The sequence below is a fragment of the Lissotriton vulgaris genome, chromosome 9, assembly GCF_964263255.1.
Source record: "Lissotriton vulgaris chromosome 9, aLisVul1.2, whole genome shotgun sequence".
Taxonomy (NCBI): domain Eukaryota; kingdom Metazoa; phylum Chordata; class Amphibia; order Caudata; family Salamandridae; genus Lissotriton; species Lissotriton vulgaris.
The window spans coordinates 1,102,951,622-1,102,969,387 of record NC_141697.1 but is presented as its reverse complement, the minus strand read 5'-3'; the positions used below and the strand labels follow the sequence as shown (position 1 = coordinate 1,102,969,387).

General features: G+C 45.6%; 1 protein-coding gene across 1 annotated transcript in view; it reads left to right on the top strand.

Moving 5' to 3' along the window:
* The window catches only part of LOC147692864 (cadherin-related family member 3-like), a 650,553-nt gene that overhangs the window by 426,210 nt on the left and 206,577 nt on the right, over positions 1-17,766 (top strand). The window contains exon 12 of the mRNA XM_086939084.1: positions 9,030-9,259. Coding sequence (XP_086795210.1) covers positions 9,030-9,259 — 230 coding nt within the window. The remainder of the gene's footprint in view (positions 1-9,029; positions 9,260-17,766) is intronic.

Here is a 17,766-nt window from a genome sequence, read left to right as displayed (position 1 = left end):
TTTGGAGAGGATGAGTAGTAGGGGCTCCTCGAAGGCGTGCTGCGGGCGGTGGGGTGGGGCGGGGTAGGGCAGGGGTGGGGTGTAGTAAACTCAGGCATACAGCTGACCCGAGTTAGCTAACTAAATAAATAAAACAAATTACATTGCACGCGCTGCAACGCCAATTGCGTTTCAGCGCGCAATGTAATTTGTTTTATTTATTTATTTAGTTAGCTAACTCCGGTCGGCCGTATGCCGGAGTTTACTACCCCTCGGCCTGCCCCTCCCCCGCCCCACCTCACCGCCCCACAGCACTCCCTCGAGGAGCCGCTCCTAAGGATGAGCCATCCTGCTATGATGACTGGGGTCAAGCTTGCCCCACTTACACTTCAAAGGGCTTGCCTCTAGCACACAGAGAGGAGCCTGTCTCCCCAGATGCCTTGGATCCTTGACAGGAGAAAGAAATACCTTTCCAGGACCAAATGTTGGGATAGGACGGGTGGAAATACTGGATCTTTTGAGCCACTCATCAGTACACTCATTGATCTGTGAACATTACAGAAGGAGAACTGCCCAGCCGCAAGAGGACTGCCTGATGCCACCAAAGAACTGCCGCCCTGCTGCTTGAGGACTTCCTTGCTTTCTGAGAAGACTGAGTGACTCCAAGTGAAAATTGACTGATCTCTTTTCTGAGCTACAGGGAGACAACAAGCTCCAGAGACCTCTCTGCAACTGCCCAGCTGGCCTGCATATCTGGACCTGCTCCTGGACCTGCCGTATTCCTACTGGCCTCTGCTGGAGTGAGTTCCTGATCCACCAGAGGTGCCTCCCTCAGGAGGCATTGGATGATCTCCTCCTCTGAATAAAGATGAAATCCTGAGGATTTGGGCTTTTCGTGACTGAGAACAGGCCCGTTCATGATGAGACTCTGCCACCCATGACTACCGCCAATGTGAAGCTCTGGTGAACCCGACTCTTTGTGTTATAGTGACTGCCAATGATGAACGGTAATGCGAGATCTGCTTTTCATGCAACAGCAAAGACAGCCCGCAGTGACTGCCAATAGGATAGGATAGGATAGGATAGGATAGGATGTAGATTTGTAAAGCGCGAATTGTTGCCCGAGGGCGTCCAAGCGCTGAAAACACCAAAACCGACCAGAGAAAAAACACAACAGAGGGAGGAGGAAATTAGACTGGATGAAATAGGAAGGTTTTTAGTTGTTTGCCGAAAGTCGTGTGATTAGAGTTGGATCTTAGGTGCAATGGGAGGGAGTTCCAGGCCCTCGCCGCGTTATAGGCGAAAGACCTACCTCCAGATCTGGATCTCCTTACTCTCGGAGTGACTGCCAAGAAGGACTGGTTGGATCTTAGATTCTCATTGGGCCTATAGTGAAGGATTAGGTCCTGTGTGATCATGGGGCCAGAGTTCCAGAAGGACTGGTGGGATATGCACATGGCTTTGAACAAAACCCTTTGGCGTACTGGTAGCCAGTGAAGAGAGACCAGCCCAGACCTTACTGACTGTCTGCGAGGGATGTCAAGTAGCAGACGTGTGGCGCAGTTCTGCACAATCTGTAGCCTCCTCAAGGTGGATTCCGGGGCTCCGAGGTAAAGGACATTATTAAAATCGAGACGAGATTGAATCAGGCCTTGTACCGCTGCTTGCTTGGCTTCCATGGGAAGGAGGGGGAGAATTTTCCTAAGCATCTTCATGATGCCGAAGCAGGTAGCCGAAAGTTTGGTGGCTTGTACCCCAAAGGAGAGAGAGTTGTCCATCCATATTCCCAGACTTTTTATGCTGTTTTTGGGAGTAGGTAGGGGGCCCATACTGGGTGGCCAAAGGGTGGGCGGGAGGCTGGGGACCGAGTTGCCGAGGACCATGAGCTCGGTTTTATCTCCGTTTAATTTTAAGGATGATTGGGACATCCAGGATTTTACCTCCTCTAGGCACTCTCTGAGGCCACTCTGTACAGGGAGATTGGTCTCCTGTGTCAGGGAGACCACCAGCTGCGTGTCGTCCGCGTAGGGGATGATCTTAATCCCAAACGGACGGACGACATCAGCTAGTGGTCTCATGTACAGGTTAAAAAGTGCCGGGCTCAGAGAGGAACCTTGGGGGACGCCGCAATTCAAGGAGATGCTGGTGGAGACTGAATCACCATCAAACACTTGGAAAGATCTATCTTCCAGGAAGGACCGGAACCAGGTCCACGCTTTGCCCTTAATCCCGACCTGGGCCATACGGTCCAGCAGGGTGACATGGCTGACCGTATCGAAGGCCGCACTAAGATCAAGGAGGATCACTGCCACTGATCCTCCCTGATCTAAGATTTTCCTGGCCTCCTCGGTGACCATGAGGAGGGCGGTCTCGGTCCCATGTTTAGGTCTAAATCCGGTTTGGGTGGGATCCAGGAGCAGATGGGTTTCTAAAAAGTTGGTAAGCTGGAGGTTTATGTATTTCTCCAAGACCTTGCTCGCCCAGGGGAGCAGGGATATTGGGCGGTAGTTGCTCATATCTGTGGGATCTAGGCTGGGCTTTTTCAGCAGGGCCTTCACCATGGCCTGCTTCCAGACTGTGGGAACTATGCCCGTGGAGATGGAGGTGTTTAGGACGTCCCTTAGTATGGGTAGAGTGGTTTGTGCAGCGGCCATAATTATCTCTGGGGGGGCAGGGTCATTAGGGGAGCCGGATTTGACTTTGCGTGCTAGAGACTCCAGCAAGACAAGTTCCAGTGGAGGAAAATGGGACAGCGTGGGTGGTTGAGGATTGAGAACAGGTTCAACGGGGTGTGAAAGTGTAGTGAAAGGAGGTGGGTTGGTCGGGGGGAAGGCCGAGTAGATTGAGCTAATTTTCTGATGGAAAAATTCGGCAACTTTGTTGCATTGGGAAGTGGGTTTGTCCACTGGTAAGCTGGGAGGGGGTTTGGTTAGTTGTTTAATGATTTTGAAAATTTCCTTCGGTTTGGATTTTGCAAGGACAATTTTTTCCGAGAAGTAGGAGGCCTGGGCTTCCTTTATCTGGCTTTTGTAGTTGCTGATAGCTTCTCGGTAGAGAATTTTATGTACCGATGAATAATCGGTTCGCCAGCGTCTTTCGAGTTTCCTACAGCATCGTTTTAGGTTTCTCAGATTCTCCGTGTACCACGGGGCAGTTTTGTGGAGACGTTTAAGAGTGATTACCTTTTTCGGGAGGGCAATGTCAAGAGATTGGGAGATCCAATTGACGTAGGCCTGATAAGCTGGCTCAGGGATATCCGTGACCAGGGGTTGGGTCTCTGTAAGTGCATTGGTCCAATTATCAATCATAAGATGGGACCAGGCTCTCTTGAGTCTTGTAGTGGGGATAGGTTCGGGGGGTTTGAGAATGGTCCAGTTGATGGGGATCAGAAAATGGTCCGTCCAGGGAAGGGGTATGGGAGGACAAGTTAGGAGGTTGGGGCAGTTGCTAAAAACTGGGTCGAGTAGATGGCCTTTTTCGTGTGTGGGCAGGGTGACTCGTTGTGAGAGCAGCAAGGCTGCTAGGTCGCCTGTTAGAGTCGAGGCGGTAATGTCAGAGGGCGAGTCAAAGTGAAAATTAAAATCACCCAGCAGGATAAAGTTGGATGAGGCGTTAATACATTCGGATACATAAGTGGGTAGGCTAACGTGGAACTGCCTCGGGGGCCCTGGAGGTCGGTAGTTCAAAGTGCCTGAAAGGCACTGATTGGGGGACAGTTCAATTTTGAAGGTGAGGCTTTCACAGTCTAGAATGGTTTCGGTGACGGCTCTGCAGTTGAACTGCTCTTTATGTATTATAGCTAGGCCTCCTCCCCTCCCTTTTAATCTGTCCTGGCGCAGGATTTGAAAGCCTGCGGGGAGCGCAGCTATTATAGCTGGATCGGCTGCCGGGGAGAGCCAGGTTTCTGTCAAAAACAGAATGTCGGGGGAGTGTTCTTCTATTAACAGCATTATTTCGGTTGTGTGTTTAGGTAGGGATTGGCAGTTCAGCAAGAACATCCGAAAATGGTGGAGCAGTTTGGAAGTGGTGGTAGGTTTAAGGAGCTTGTGACACTCTGGACAGAGTTGGGGTAGGGTATCCGCAGAGCATCTGTGACAACTATAATTGACCGTGGAGGCCCTCAGGCTGTGAAGGAGGTCCGCACTGTAACATAAGCGGTCGGTTGTTCGGGGGGCAGGGGAACTGGCCCTTGGCCCGGACTCGGAGCGGACGAGCGCAGACGTGCTTGCCTTATGCGCGCCTTCGGCGCGCATTAGTCGCGCCCGCTGCGCTCGTCCGCTGCGCTTCCTGTGCATGCACATAATTATAGGGAGGGAAATAAATTATGTAGCAAGAAAAGGAAAATTATGTGAAAATAAAGTGGCACATTTTGTAATAGTATCACTTTTTTATTTCATCATTTTTAACTTGGTAACACTCTCTGCACATTTGTTGCACTGCTTCACTACCAGTTTAACATCCAAAATGTGAAGTTCCATCAATGACTGTTCACAATGCTTGACCAGCTCTTCACGCTAAAGACACAACAGCTTGTGCCGCCTGATCTGCTCTCCGATCTACAGTGAAAACCACTCTCGACACTGTCCCTGCTCCTCGAGGTCTCCTTTACCATGAATTGAACTCTTCACATTGGGCTTTGAGAAGGAAACTTTTTCAACAGGACTCGCGTGGTTCCTGTATCCGGCCCGTGTTCCATCGCGGTTGATCTGAGCTGGTGACTTTCTTTAATTCTAGCACGACCATATGACCCAAAACTTTGAGATTGCATATATCGGGATCTACTGATTCGATTTTTATCATTCTAGTATCATTTTATATATTAAAATGTATTACATTTTCCTAAAGTGGTTTGGGGTTTTTCTTATGTTGTGATGTTGTGTATTTACGTTATTATTATTGTGTACTTACAAAAAACTTTACACAGTGCTTCTAAGTTACACCTGACTGCTTTTGTTCCAAACTACCAGAGCGTTCAGCACAGGTTATTTTAATTGCTTTTGTGGTTCATTCTGACAAGGAATGTGGTTGTTGCCTGAGTGGGGCTTCCACCCCCTCAGACAATACCCCAACTTCTTGCACTGGTGGTCCATCAAAACCCTTTAATGCACATATAATTTCAGTTACTGAGACTTAAAGCATGCTAACATGCAGGTTTTGGTTTATTGAGATAGCCTCAGAAACAGTTAGTGTTAAGCTATTTGAAGAAAGTTTTTCAATATATAACATAACATTTAAGGTGAGAGAACACAGGAATACAAATGTATCCCTGTATGGAGGCTATCGATATACATCAAATCACATTGTCCAATCAAAACAAGATTAGCTGATGTCCATCTAGCCTAGTGACTGCAGGATGTTAAATATTCCGTAATGTAATTCAAACAGACTGAAATCTGAGTTTGTTTTTCTGTTTGTAGTTACTTAGGAACTTTTACATCTTGATATGGGTTTCTTTGTCCTCCTCACCACTCTTGTTTTTGACTGAAAATGTGTGCGACTGGTCCCCAAATGTAAATGTTCACTGCACTCTAATACACATGCTGGTGTGTATGTATGAAAGAATGTATTGGTTAATAATAAGCAGGGCCACTGGAATTATGCAATTGTGCGGTCACTGTGATGTTCGCATAATTATAGATTTGCCTCATTTGCCACATAACCCATCACCTGCCACATAATCTACAGATTTTAACCACAAAAATGTGTTTCTACCTCAAATGGTTCAAAAGTTTTAAAAAAATGCAATGACACATGTTGCCACGCAGTGGAGGGCCATTTCCAAAGCTGAACTGCATACCTTACCGTTGCTTATTGCTATATTTGGATGTTAAACTGGTAGTGAAGCAGTGCAACAAATGTGCAGAGAGTGTTACCAAGTTAAAAATGATGAAATAAAAAAGTGATACTATTACAAAATGTGCCACTTTATTTTCACATAATTTTCCTTTTCTTGCTACATAATTTACTCAACCCTGCCGCATAATTTGGCCCTCTCCTGTCACATAATTTCAGTGACCCTGATTATAAGGTTGCTACAAGTCAGTGATGAGTTTCCCGACTATTAAAGGCCCCGGCTGTAGGCCAAACTGGAACTGTGGGCTGGCCTTGTAATATACTCAGTTGGGGATACTTTATTCTGTATAAGAATTGAGCGGCCTTTCCTGTCAGAGAACGCAACACATGGAACAGCAGCATGCATGATCTTTTCAGGAAGAGGTCATGGCAACAAGATGGGCGGACTGCGGCGCCTCAGGACAGGAAGATATGTGGCATGCACAGACTATTCTGCGAGAGGCAGCGGGAAGACGGTATGAAGCCAGCTTCTCCAGTCAGATTCTGAAGCAGGAGACGTGGCAGCATGTTTTTCTCCAAGTTAAATGTTAAACTTGTAAAGCACACAGCTGCCCCAGAAAAGGGGTGTCCCGGCGCTGTATACCACTGGGGAACCAGTCCTGGCTTTCCCTGTGAGATGGTCCCTCCTGGGCATCTCCAAAGTCAAGACAAGCATCCCCGACGCTGATGGGGCAGTTAGTAGAGATTAAACGAGCTATGGCCCAGAGTTGCTGAGTGGGACCCATGGTTGGAGTAGGCACCGAGGCGAGAATTATCGAGTCCGCTGACCATGGCCCAAGACCCTGCTACATTGGGAATCAAACCCTGGTCCCGGGCCGACCTCTGCTTCCGGGTCTGCCGCCTCTAACCAGTGAGCCACACCACTCCACAAGTCAGAAGCATAGCCGCTTTAATGTTGGTGGCTGTTGGTACCCACTCCCCCAATTACCTCCTTCTTCACAGATTCCCTCACTGCCGCCCTGCAAGAGTGCCCTCATCACTCCATCTCTCCCCTCACTCACATGTATTTAATTTAATTTCTAGCACTACTCATACCAGTGAAGGGTGTCGGAGGACTTTACATCACACACACATTACACAGAGACATTGGTTCATACAAGTGTGTAAATCAATGAGACAATGAGGATTATAAGCTGTAGGAGTCATCTGCCATCCAAACTGGTAACCAGTGTATTTTTAAAGTTCTTGGTCTGGAGAAACACAAACTCGGGATTTAAAACCTAACACAGAGGTTGGTTTTGCCTTAACTAAAAAGATTCATTTTTCTACCCAAACAAACCCTTTTAGCAACCTTAGGATAACCAAAGATTGGGGGGCAAAACATAAGATTTTAAACCTATGCCGTGCTGTTTGCATGCTGTGCATTGATGCTAGTTCATAGCTCAATGCACTATATTAGAAGGATTGTAACATATGAACTGCTAGTAACAAAAGTATCTATGCGACCAAAGCTGTAACATACTAATTTATCTACATGTAATACTATTCTGTGATATGCATGTTGCACATGCTTTAGAGGAGGCACATAAACCACTGCCCTACTTTATTAGACAAAACACGGATCTGTTTAGCAGAAACATTAGTCACCAAAGTTAACTTGAAATTTTTATTATTGCCTGAAGATTGCTGGGCACAGAGAGAACTCCGAAGCAGGTGCTTTTAAACCCCTGGGCTTGGAATCTGGTGGGGGAACCAGTCACTGCCCGAAGGTGGTAGCAGGCACTTAATTCCAAGTGCATGGACATTTTGGAACATTTTGTTACATCTGTAGGTGCTTTTTGTTGGTTATGACATGTGATTAATGATAGTCGTGTATCAAGAGGGAGAGAGAGGACCAGATAGCTAGTCCGTATCCCCAATTTATATAGAGTTTAATCAAAAAGAGACTAGCTAAGTTTGGGAGGGGGTTTTAACAAGATTTTAGTTTAAAATCTAGGTGACTCAGTCTTGTTTTGTCAAGGGGTTGTGGCACCTGGTAGGTGTGCTCATGAAGCCCTCACCCACCAACCTAGTTGGTGGCATGCTTCATCATCGGGCCCACCCAGTGACACCTAGCGTGTCCCGGGTGTGCTACGACGCCTGGTTACAGCGGAGCAGGTACACCTTCTCAAGAACACCTGTACATATAACATGTAAGGACAAGGACCAAACATACAGGGAAAGAAAGAGTCACTGAAAGGTATTGCATAAATACTCATGACAGCCGGCTTAATAGCGTGGGGGGGTGCAGGCTATAAGCGGCTAAGGTGTAATGGTACTGGTGGTACCATTATGGTGAGAATCGCACTAGAACATCGTAGATGGGGTGGCTAAAACAGCGGTATTCACAACAGTAGTGAAAGAAGTGGTAATAAGTAAAGAAAGCGCAAGGAATTTCTTACGCTAGTTTTAAGGAGTTTTTCTTCAAGGTTATTGAAGTGGCGAGGGAATCCCCCTCTCACACATAGATACACTTTAGGGCGTGTAGACACATAGTCTGTATCACACACCCACTAGTTTTAATTGCACACACCTTTTATCTGTCCTGAAGAAAGCCAGCATATTGATAAGGCACTGGCTGAAACATGTTGACCCACCAAAGGACGTGGGAGGTCGTAACTCGCCTCTAACGTCCCTCAGCCTTATTTTTAACCGCTGACGGAGGCCCAGGCATTAAAGTTCTTTCAACCTTCGGGTACTGGGACCCCCGCCAAGCCGTTTTAATTCACATTCAAAACACCCTTCACCGCACACACAGCGACATACCTGCTCCGCTGTAACCAGGCGTCGTAGCACACCCGGGACACGTTAGGTGTCACTGGGTGGGCCCGATGATGAAGCATGCCACAAACTAGGTTGGTGGGTGAGGGCTTCATGAGCACACCTACCAGGTGCCACGACCCCTTGACAAAACAAGACTGAGTCACCTAGATTTTAAACTAAAATCTTGTTAAAACCCCCTCCCAAACTTAGCTAGTCTCTTTTTGATTAAACTCTATGTGATTAATGATGGCACAAGTGGATGTCAACACACCTTTAAGTAGAAAGTAACTGAACAGGTTTTCGGTAGATTAAGTCTCCTACTTATTAAAATCAACATATTACATGTAAAAAAGCTGATTTACCGCAGTAAGAGCCCCACCACAAAAAGGTATAAGAACTGCAAAGTAAAATTAACCCCTTTCAGAGCTCATCCACTTTCTATTTTACCGTTTCAGCTGGTTACGTGGTGGGAACAGTAAGAGCCACGGATGAGGACAAACCCCCCTGCGTGAGATACGGAATCACTTCTGGTGACACTGAGACCATTAAACTGTTTTGGATAAACAGAGAAACAGGAGCCATAGAACTGACGACCAACCCCGACTACGAAACCACCCCGCAGTACACACTGGCCGTGGAGGCCGTCGACTGTGACCCTGTGGCTCCCAGGCGAAACGTTGCAACAGTAAGTAAATGGACTTGTTGTGATGGAGGCAGTGACACCAGATGTCGTACATCCTGAAACGTCAATCAAACAGTTTTCACATTTGCAAATGGGCTTTGTGTAGGTAAAGCCTTGCTCTGAGCAATTCATGCACAATGATAGGTAATACAAATAACTTTGACAATATTTCTATCTCAAATGGCTGTATCACGAAACATCGACACATCTTCTCAATGTTTTGGTCTTAGATTTTTGACCTCAATATCTTGGTTGCACAATGCTTCTAGAGTTGACGTTAAGGTGGAATGCTGTAGCACAGACATCACATGGAATTGAAAGGGTACGCGGACTGTGTGCGTCATTCTTGCTGATGGGCATTTCGCACTGCAGCGCCTAATTAAAAAGAGCTCCAGCTGTAGGTGGCGAGATGCCCGTGGGTCAGGTAGGAAGGGGAGCGTCAAAAGTAAGAACAAAACAGCAATCACTTCGGAGCAAACACCGGCGTCGAGAAAAAAGTCTGCAAATCGCCTGAACGCACTTTTTGACATTATATTGTTTGACTACACTGATTCATTGTATTTATTTTATTGAGCTGGTAAGGCTGAAATTCTAGGGTGGGCCCTGTTAGGATTCAAATGTGTGAACTTTAGGCGACAATCAGAACCTTGCAGCAGGCCCTGGATTAATACACTGGCTTTTAGGAATCCTGGTATGAAAGGAAGGGGTCCAAGACCAAGAAACAAATGAATCACATTGGATTGCAATTATTATACAAAAAACTCAGAAAAGCAAAGCTATTGGATGCAAATGAATTTAATTCAGATTTGCATACACATAATTTTCAATGATAGTAACTCAAATACATTTTATAATAGACATCACAAGTATTAAATGTAGGTGCCCACATGCACAACGGGAAGGGAAATGGTGAGGGAAGTGTCAAGGGAAGGGGAGGGGTAGTCTGTGTCATTCAGTGACAAGTCATCATTCATTAATTCACAAGACTGTATACAAATGGTCCTTATTGTTAAAAGGCCACATACAAGGCTCCAATGAGTCCTAAAATATTCTTTATAAACAAAGGCATGACTCCGTTAAGGCAGTTTAATGTCTGGTTAGGGATCGGAGTAGGTCAGGGGTAACGTGGTCAACGTTTCGACCCAAAATAACAGTAGGATAGTGTTCCTTACAAAGCGGGTCTTCGTCAGGACGGAACAGGTTGTGGGTGGGCGCCTCCTAGGGAATAAGTAAGGAATCAAATTAGAAAAAACCAACCTGTCAATTAATTACAAGGAGGGTTTATGAATGAAGAACATTTCATCAGATTAAAAACGGGTTGTCGAGTCGTGCCTGAAGCACGGACTTATACGTTAAAGATTAAACAGAGAACTCAAAATTAGGCCTTGTCTACCATGATTATCAAACATAGACGATTTTACAAAAAATCTACAGATGCGACAACACGTGTAAACCTCCAATGGGGAGGTGACGTAACCTCACAGGCCAGCGCCTGTACAAAATACGTTAAGGAAAAACAGGGTTAAACCCACTATAGTCAATAGGACCTGGGTGCGTTAAGGTATGAAAGGAAGGGGTCCAAGACCAAAAAACAAATGAATCACATTGGATTGCAATTATTATACAAAAAACTCAGAAAAGCAAAGCTATTGGATGCAAATGAATTTAATTCAGATTTGCATACACATAATTTTCAATGATAGTAACTCAAATACATTTTATAATAGACATCACAAGTATTAAATGTAGGTGCCCACATGCACAACGGGAAGGGAAATGGTGAGGGAAGTGTCAAGGGAAGGGGAGGGGTAGTCTGTGTCATTCAGTGACAAGTCATCATTCATTAATTCACAAGACTGTATACAAATGGTCCTTATTGTTAAAAGGCCACATACAAGGCTCCAATGAGTCCTAAAATATTCTTTATAAACAAAGGCATGACTCCGTTAAGGCAGTTTAATGTCTGGTTAGGGATCGGAGTAGGTCAGGGGTAACGTGGTCAACGTTTCGACCCAAAATAACAGTAGGATAGTGTTCCTTACAAAGCGGGTCTTCGTCAGGACGGAACAGGTTGTGGGTGGGCGCCTCCTAGGGAATAAGTAAGGAATCAAATTAGAAAAAACCAACCTGTCAATTAATTACAAGGAGGGTTTATGAATGAAGAACATTTCATCAGATTAAAAACGGGTTGTCGAGTCGTGCCTGAAGCACGGACTTATACGTTAAAGATTAAACAGAGAACTCAAAATTAGGCCTTGTCTACCATGATTATCAAACATAGACGATTTTACAAAAAATCTACAGATGCGACAACACGTGTAAACCTCCAATGGGGAGGTGACGTAACCTCACAGGCCAGCGCCTGTACAAAATACGTTAAGGAAAAACAGGGTTAAACCCACTATAGTCAATAGGACCTGGGTGCGTTAAGGTATGAAAGGAAGGGGTCCAAGACCAAAAAACAAATGAATCACATTGGATTGCAATTATTATACAAAAAACTCAGAAAAGCAAAGCTATTGGATGCAAATGAATTTAATTCAGATTTGCATACACATCATTTTCAATGATAGTAACTCAAATACATTTTATAATAGACATCACAAGTATTAAATGTAAGTGCCCACATGCACAACGGGAAGGGAAATGGTGAGGGAAGTGTCAAGGGAAGGGTAGGGGTAGTCTGTGTCATTCAGTGACAAGAATGATGACTTGTCACTGAATGACACAGACTACCCCTGAGTTTTTGTAGCTCTCCCTTGTTGACCCGATTCAGAGAGTTTTTCCCAAAAGATAGCCTCTATGATCAAGAGGTATATCATTCAACTGGGAGGATGACCAGATGATAATGCTGGCCACGAAGATAATTGATGGGAACCCAAGCTCTGCTCAAGGGTCCCTAGTTTTTCACAATACTCTGGTTCTTTCACTTCTTTACTTTTCAGTTTTTTCTCTGGCACTCAGTGGCATTTTGTTGAGCCCCCCCAGTTCATTGTGTATTTGATATAGAATATAAGGGGAGTAGAACTGAGGCAGGTCTTTAAAATATCCCTTTGACCCTTATTCTCTCAGTGTTTGATAGTGATGTTCTGCTGTCACAAACTCAGCAGTTTCCAACCTCGAAATGAGGTGTGGAACCATGAGTAGGGCGTATGCAACATCAGCAGGCTACTGGTGTATGCTCTGTTATAGCCCATAGATCATTGTATACTACTTCCTTGAGCTCTAAACTCCTTCTGATTAATGCTGTAGCTCCTATTTTAAATTATGCTTTATTAAATAAAGCACAATTTAAAAAATGACTTCGAAATGGTCTCTAAAATAAGGTCGAACTGGATATTACCGCCAAAATGTGAACATTCTTTGTAGTGGTGCATACCGCATCATTACATTAAAAATATCTTGAATTTATTCCCTAATTTAGAATTTTGTTTGTATTGGAAAACCTTTGCTTTTGGGTTGAAGTGCCAAGTCCAAAGCAGGCACCCACAAGTTCAATTTCATCTACATCATCCCATTAAAGGAGAAAATTCCACAGGTGGATTTAGTCAGCGGCTGGATGTCCTCACAGGTGACAAGCTACACTCTACAAATCCACCCTACATTACATTACACCTTACATTACATATAACACTCCAAAAGTTTGAGGATTTTCAGTATCACACAACACCTAATGAAGCCCCTAGTCCTTTGACTTTCCCCAGTGCATCGCTTTTATATTATTTTTCCATGACCGCATTCAAATCCAGCATGTTGTACATTACATTGTGAGTTAGATTTTGTTATTCCAAAGCATGAAATCCTTTTTCTAGGACTTTTGTTCTGTTTAGCAAATTCTTAAATGCAGTGCATGAGCTATTGTGTCCATTTTAAGTTTTTCTCCTCTCTAAATCATATTTCTCATAGTAGTTGTATAGAACATATTGAACCCAGATAGCAAGTATTTCATAGAGGCAGCAGAGTGGACGCACAAGCCTCGGGTGCTAATGTTGATATTTGCCCAGAATCTTGCACACTTCAGTTTCTATACCTTTTAAAAAAGAAAATTGCTTTACATTTTTAGCAGATGGGGTATTTGTATCTTAACTACTGTGTTGACTACTTAAAAGCCAGCTGCTCTTTTTTGATTAGACAAGGGGAAACCAATCACTGACGGGCCTGGGAGGAGCATGTTAGAACTTCTCTGGTACTTCATGGAGGCTGCAGCGTGGACATGAAGCGGACTAGTGCAGCGGGAGTGCCCTTGGCATGCCAAAGACAAGCCGATTGCACCTGTCCGCACCTGCACGGCACCTGGGGCCAGGCATCCTCTTTCTTTAATCTCTCACAGGCTAGTTTACTCCTCTGACGCACTCTGTGCTTTTAGGATCACCACATGGCTCTGCAGCAAGCACAAGTGGGATAATGCCCCAAATGTCCTGTTTCTCACTGAAACATGGCTAAGCCAGGTCATGGTGGCAGTACCTGACTTAGCGCTCCCTCTTGGCTACCACTTGAAAAACATTAATAGAACCAGTGGCAAGGGGGTGGAATTGCAATGCTCTACACAGATAGTTATGTCTGTAGCCTGTCCCATTGCACTATCCCAGACTGCAAAAGTGCTGCTTTTAAAATTTCATTGAACAGCAATTTCAGCTTTTCAGGGCTTCTCATTTATCATCCCCCTGAGTGGAAACATCCGGAACAACGAGGCCAGAGTCACGAGTTCCAGAATCCCTCAAGCCAACGACTTGCCCGAACAACGACGTTGTCTTAACCACTCATGTGCATGGTTAAGGCAAAGTCGGTCTAGTGTTCAGGATGGGAGGCGAGAGAAGAGCATCGGAGAGTGAACAGGACAGGTAAGAGGGGTTCTGATTCGTTTTTTGGGGGGTGGGTGAGTGCAGGGTAGTTTTTACAGGGTGGGGTGTTCTGAGTAGTTTTTAGGGGGTGGAGGGGTTCAGGGTGGATTGTAGTGGTTGGGGATCGCTTTTGGTGGGTAGGGGGTACAGGGTAGGTTTTGGGGAGTGGGGGGTTGGGGTAGTTTTTAGGGGGTGGGGGTTTGCGGTTGTTTTTAGGCTATGGGAGGGGTTTGGGTAGTTTTTAGGGGGTGGAAGGGTTCGGAGTACTTCTTAGGGGGGTTTGGGTAGTTTTTAGTGGGTGGAGGTTTGGGTAGTTTTAGGGGTGTGGGGGATTGGAGTAGTTTTTAGGGGGTGTGATCTTCAAGGAGGAGGGTTGGAACCTTAGCCACGGATAGGTATTCACCATGCATGCCTTCACCACGACAATTCATGGTAAAGGAGTGCGTGCTACAGTAATTTGTGGTTAAGACGTGGATCTTGTGAAGACCACATTGTAAAGTTAGGAGTGATAGAGGAAGTAGTTGTTGCAACATAAAAACCCCCTTCACCCCTTCAAAGCTTTTAGGGAGGCATTGATTAACTTTATTGCCCCATTGATCAGTCACCAAATTTCAACATCTTGGAAGACATTATTGATTGGCTTGACCCGCGAGAATCAAGAAAGAGGGCGGCCATCCTGTCAATTGTCTCCGCATAGACCTCATCCGCCTGGGCAGGACCTAAATCATTAGTACAGATTGCAGAGAGCTTCTCCGTCTGTGCTCTTACAATCTCCCCCAGAGCGCTATTCTTTTTTTCATTAATGACAAAATGTTACCATTTAATGAATCTTTTACAGTTTGAAGGTACAATTTCTCTGGTCGCCAGCCTCGATCTGTTACTGGACAGGGGCTTCCCTTCAATTATGAGATTCCGCAGACTGAGAGATAGGGGTTTGTAGTCGCTATGGATAGATGAGGGGACAATCATGTCACCCACATGTCTCCACAGTCTCCTATCCACCAAGATGTAGTCTATTATGCTGTGGCAAGTGATCCTGTTGTAGGTACAGGCACCTGCAAAATTTGATGGCGTGCGCCCGTTCACAGCTACCAGGGCATGCTCCATTACCAAGGCATTCATTTGGATGACGACCGGTGTCCATTTTTTAATTGGCACAGTCGTCAGTTACGGAATTCCCCATCTCGCATCCTCTTCAGAGAAGCCTCCAGCACCGTCAACCGCCACCGGTTCAAAAGTACAATTAAAATCGCCGGTAATTATGGGCAGAGAATCTGGGGGGCAAGTGAGGAGTGAATCGGCAAGCAAGGAGATGGTCGGGGATTTGGCCCGCCCTTGCAGACCTCTGGCATAAATGTTATAAAGCTCCAAAATCGCTGTGGCCTGAGGAACCCGAATCGTTAGCCTCATCATGTCTGATGAGGCGCAATGATGGTCGGTAATTTTGCAATTTAGTGAGATTTTGACCCAAATTACCAGGCCGCCAGGCGGGCAACCCCATCCAGAGGAAATGGCTGGGACGTAGAAAGAGGAATAACCAGACTTATACATTGGCTCAAGGCACCAAGTTTCTTGAAAAATGCACAGGTCATATTTTTCAATTAAATTATTCCAGTCGGGAAGTAATATTTTTTTCCCCAGACCCGCTATGTTCCATGAGATGATATTCAAGTAACTATTTTGGCTGTCAGTGTGTATTGAGGCAGGGTCTTTGCCACTACCGTCGGTTAAAAACGGATAGCAAGGTTTTTCGGGTACTATGGGCTTCCTATGTCCATATTTTCCATCTCCTATCAGGGCAGAGTGGTCCTCAGCGGTCATCAAGCACATGGAGTGATTTAAGTCCTGGGCGTTAAAATTATTATCCCCATATAACGAGGAAGCCAAAATTGGAAGTGAACTATCACAACATTCTGGTGACCTAGATCGGCTTCTGTCAATAATGTCAAATTCAACAGATACGACAGGGGAAGCCTGAGACAGGGGATAAAGGATGGAATAAGCTGTGGGCCTAACCATTCTCCACTGCGCTGGTTACCACCTTGATTAATCCTCCCACCTCTTTGTTGTATTAGGTTCCAGCCATCATCACCCCCCCTCCCCAACTATAGAGGTTCAAATCCCTGTGCACCTCGTGCCTCCTCCCTCCCCTGGCGTAGTTGATATCCCTGGTCCAACTCCATCCATTGTCTGGTTGCTCCACTGGCGTGTAAAAATAAGATAGTGGTCTAGCCATAATTGTAGTTCAGTTATTTCGGGAGGCCCCCAAGCAAATATGCTCCACCGTTCGGGGGTCTTCAAAGGTTACAACTACACAATCCCCCTGTGATCTTTTTCTATTGTATCCCACCCAAGGGGGTCTCTCGACCATTAAGATGTTGCTGAATGTATTTGGTGCTAGAGGGTGATTGTTGTTTAACCAGTGGGATACCTTATTTTTAAGTGCCCAAAAAGGTTCTGTAGTTGAGGGAAACCAATTCCGGGCCCCCTGTCAAAACAACCACAAAGGGACAGGCATCTGGCAGTAGATTGATATTTCGATGCTTCTGGGTCTTTTCTTGTTGGACTATATCAGGGTTGGGGGCGGGAGTATTGGGACCAACTGATTTTTTGTTGGCGGGCTTGTTTGCTACAGGGAGTTTAGCACATGCTTTGTTGCCTTCTAAGTTAGGGAGGTTCAGCAGGGGGGTCTTAGGTATTGTATTTTTTGCCACTGCTGGACATTTATTCGATGACTGGGGTTTGCTAACTGGTACAGTTGCATGATTTGCTCTTTTAACATGATTAATATTCTGGGATCTAATATCCTTCTGCAAATCATGGAGCTGTTTTTCTATACCATGAAGCCTTACTTCTAAAGGAGTGAGTAAGGTTTTAATAAGTTTCGTCAAGGTGCATACTAGGGGATCTTCCCTTTCTTCTTTTACTTCTGTACTATCGGCTGTACTATCGGCTGAGGTACTATCGACAAGGATGTCAGCTAAGGTATTATCTGGAATGGTATCATCTACGATGCTCAGGTGTAGCGATAGGGTTTCCGGTCTGGCCTCTTCTGTCCCTGTCTTTTGCCCATTATATTCTCTCACCACCTCTGTGCTACCCTTATCACTGATGCTCCCTGCCTTAGCTAGATTTCCTTTCCTAGCTCCAGAGGTGTTGTTGTTAGTGCGCTTATATTTGGGAATTGCACCCTCTCGTCTCCCCCTCGTTTGACTATTGCTGTCCTCAGCTTGGGTATCTAGTAATGTAGCTACCGGAATAGTTTCCGAAGGGACCGGAGCCTGGGGATCAAGGGAGGACAGGTCTTGAAGAACTGGTTGAGCACTGAGAGTGTTATGGACTTCAACATGAGTCTGCAAAGGATTGGATATAATTTTAGAGTTATCAGGGGTGCGCGCAGAAGCAATATGGCCCAAGGATGACCTTTTAGCTTGTGCGAGGTCTTGAGAGACCCTTCTTTCCATCAGTACAATTCCCTGACCACTGTAGAATGGCGGCTGGACAGTAGTGAGGGTCCCAAAAATGGATTACAGATAGTTCAATAGAAGCAAAGGTATGCTTACAGTTCTGGTGTCCGTAGTAAGGGTGAAGATCAGGGTCCCTGGCCAGTCCAGCCTCCTCAGGCCTCTGAGGGCCACAGAGGGCCCGCCCTTTGCCCGGGCTTCGCCC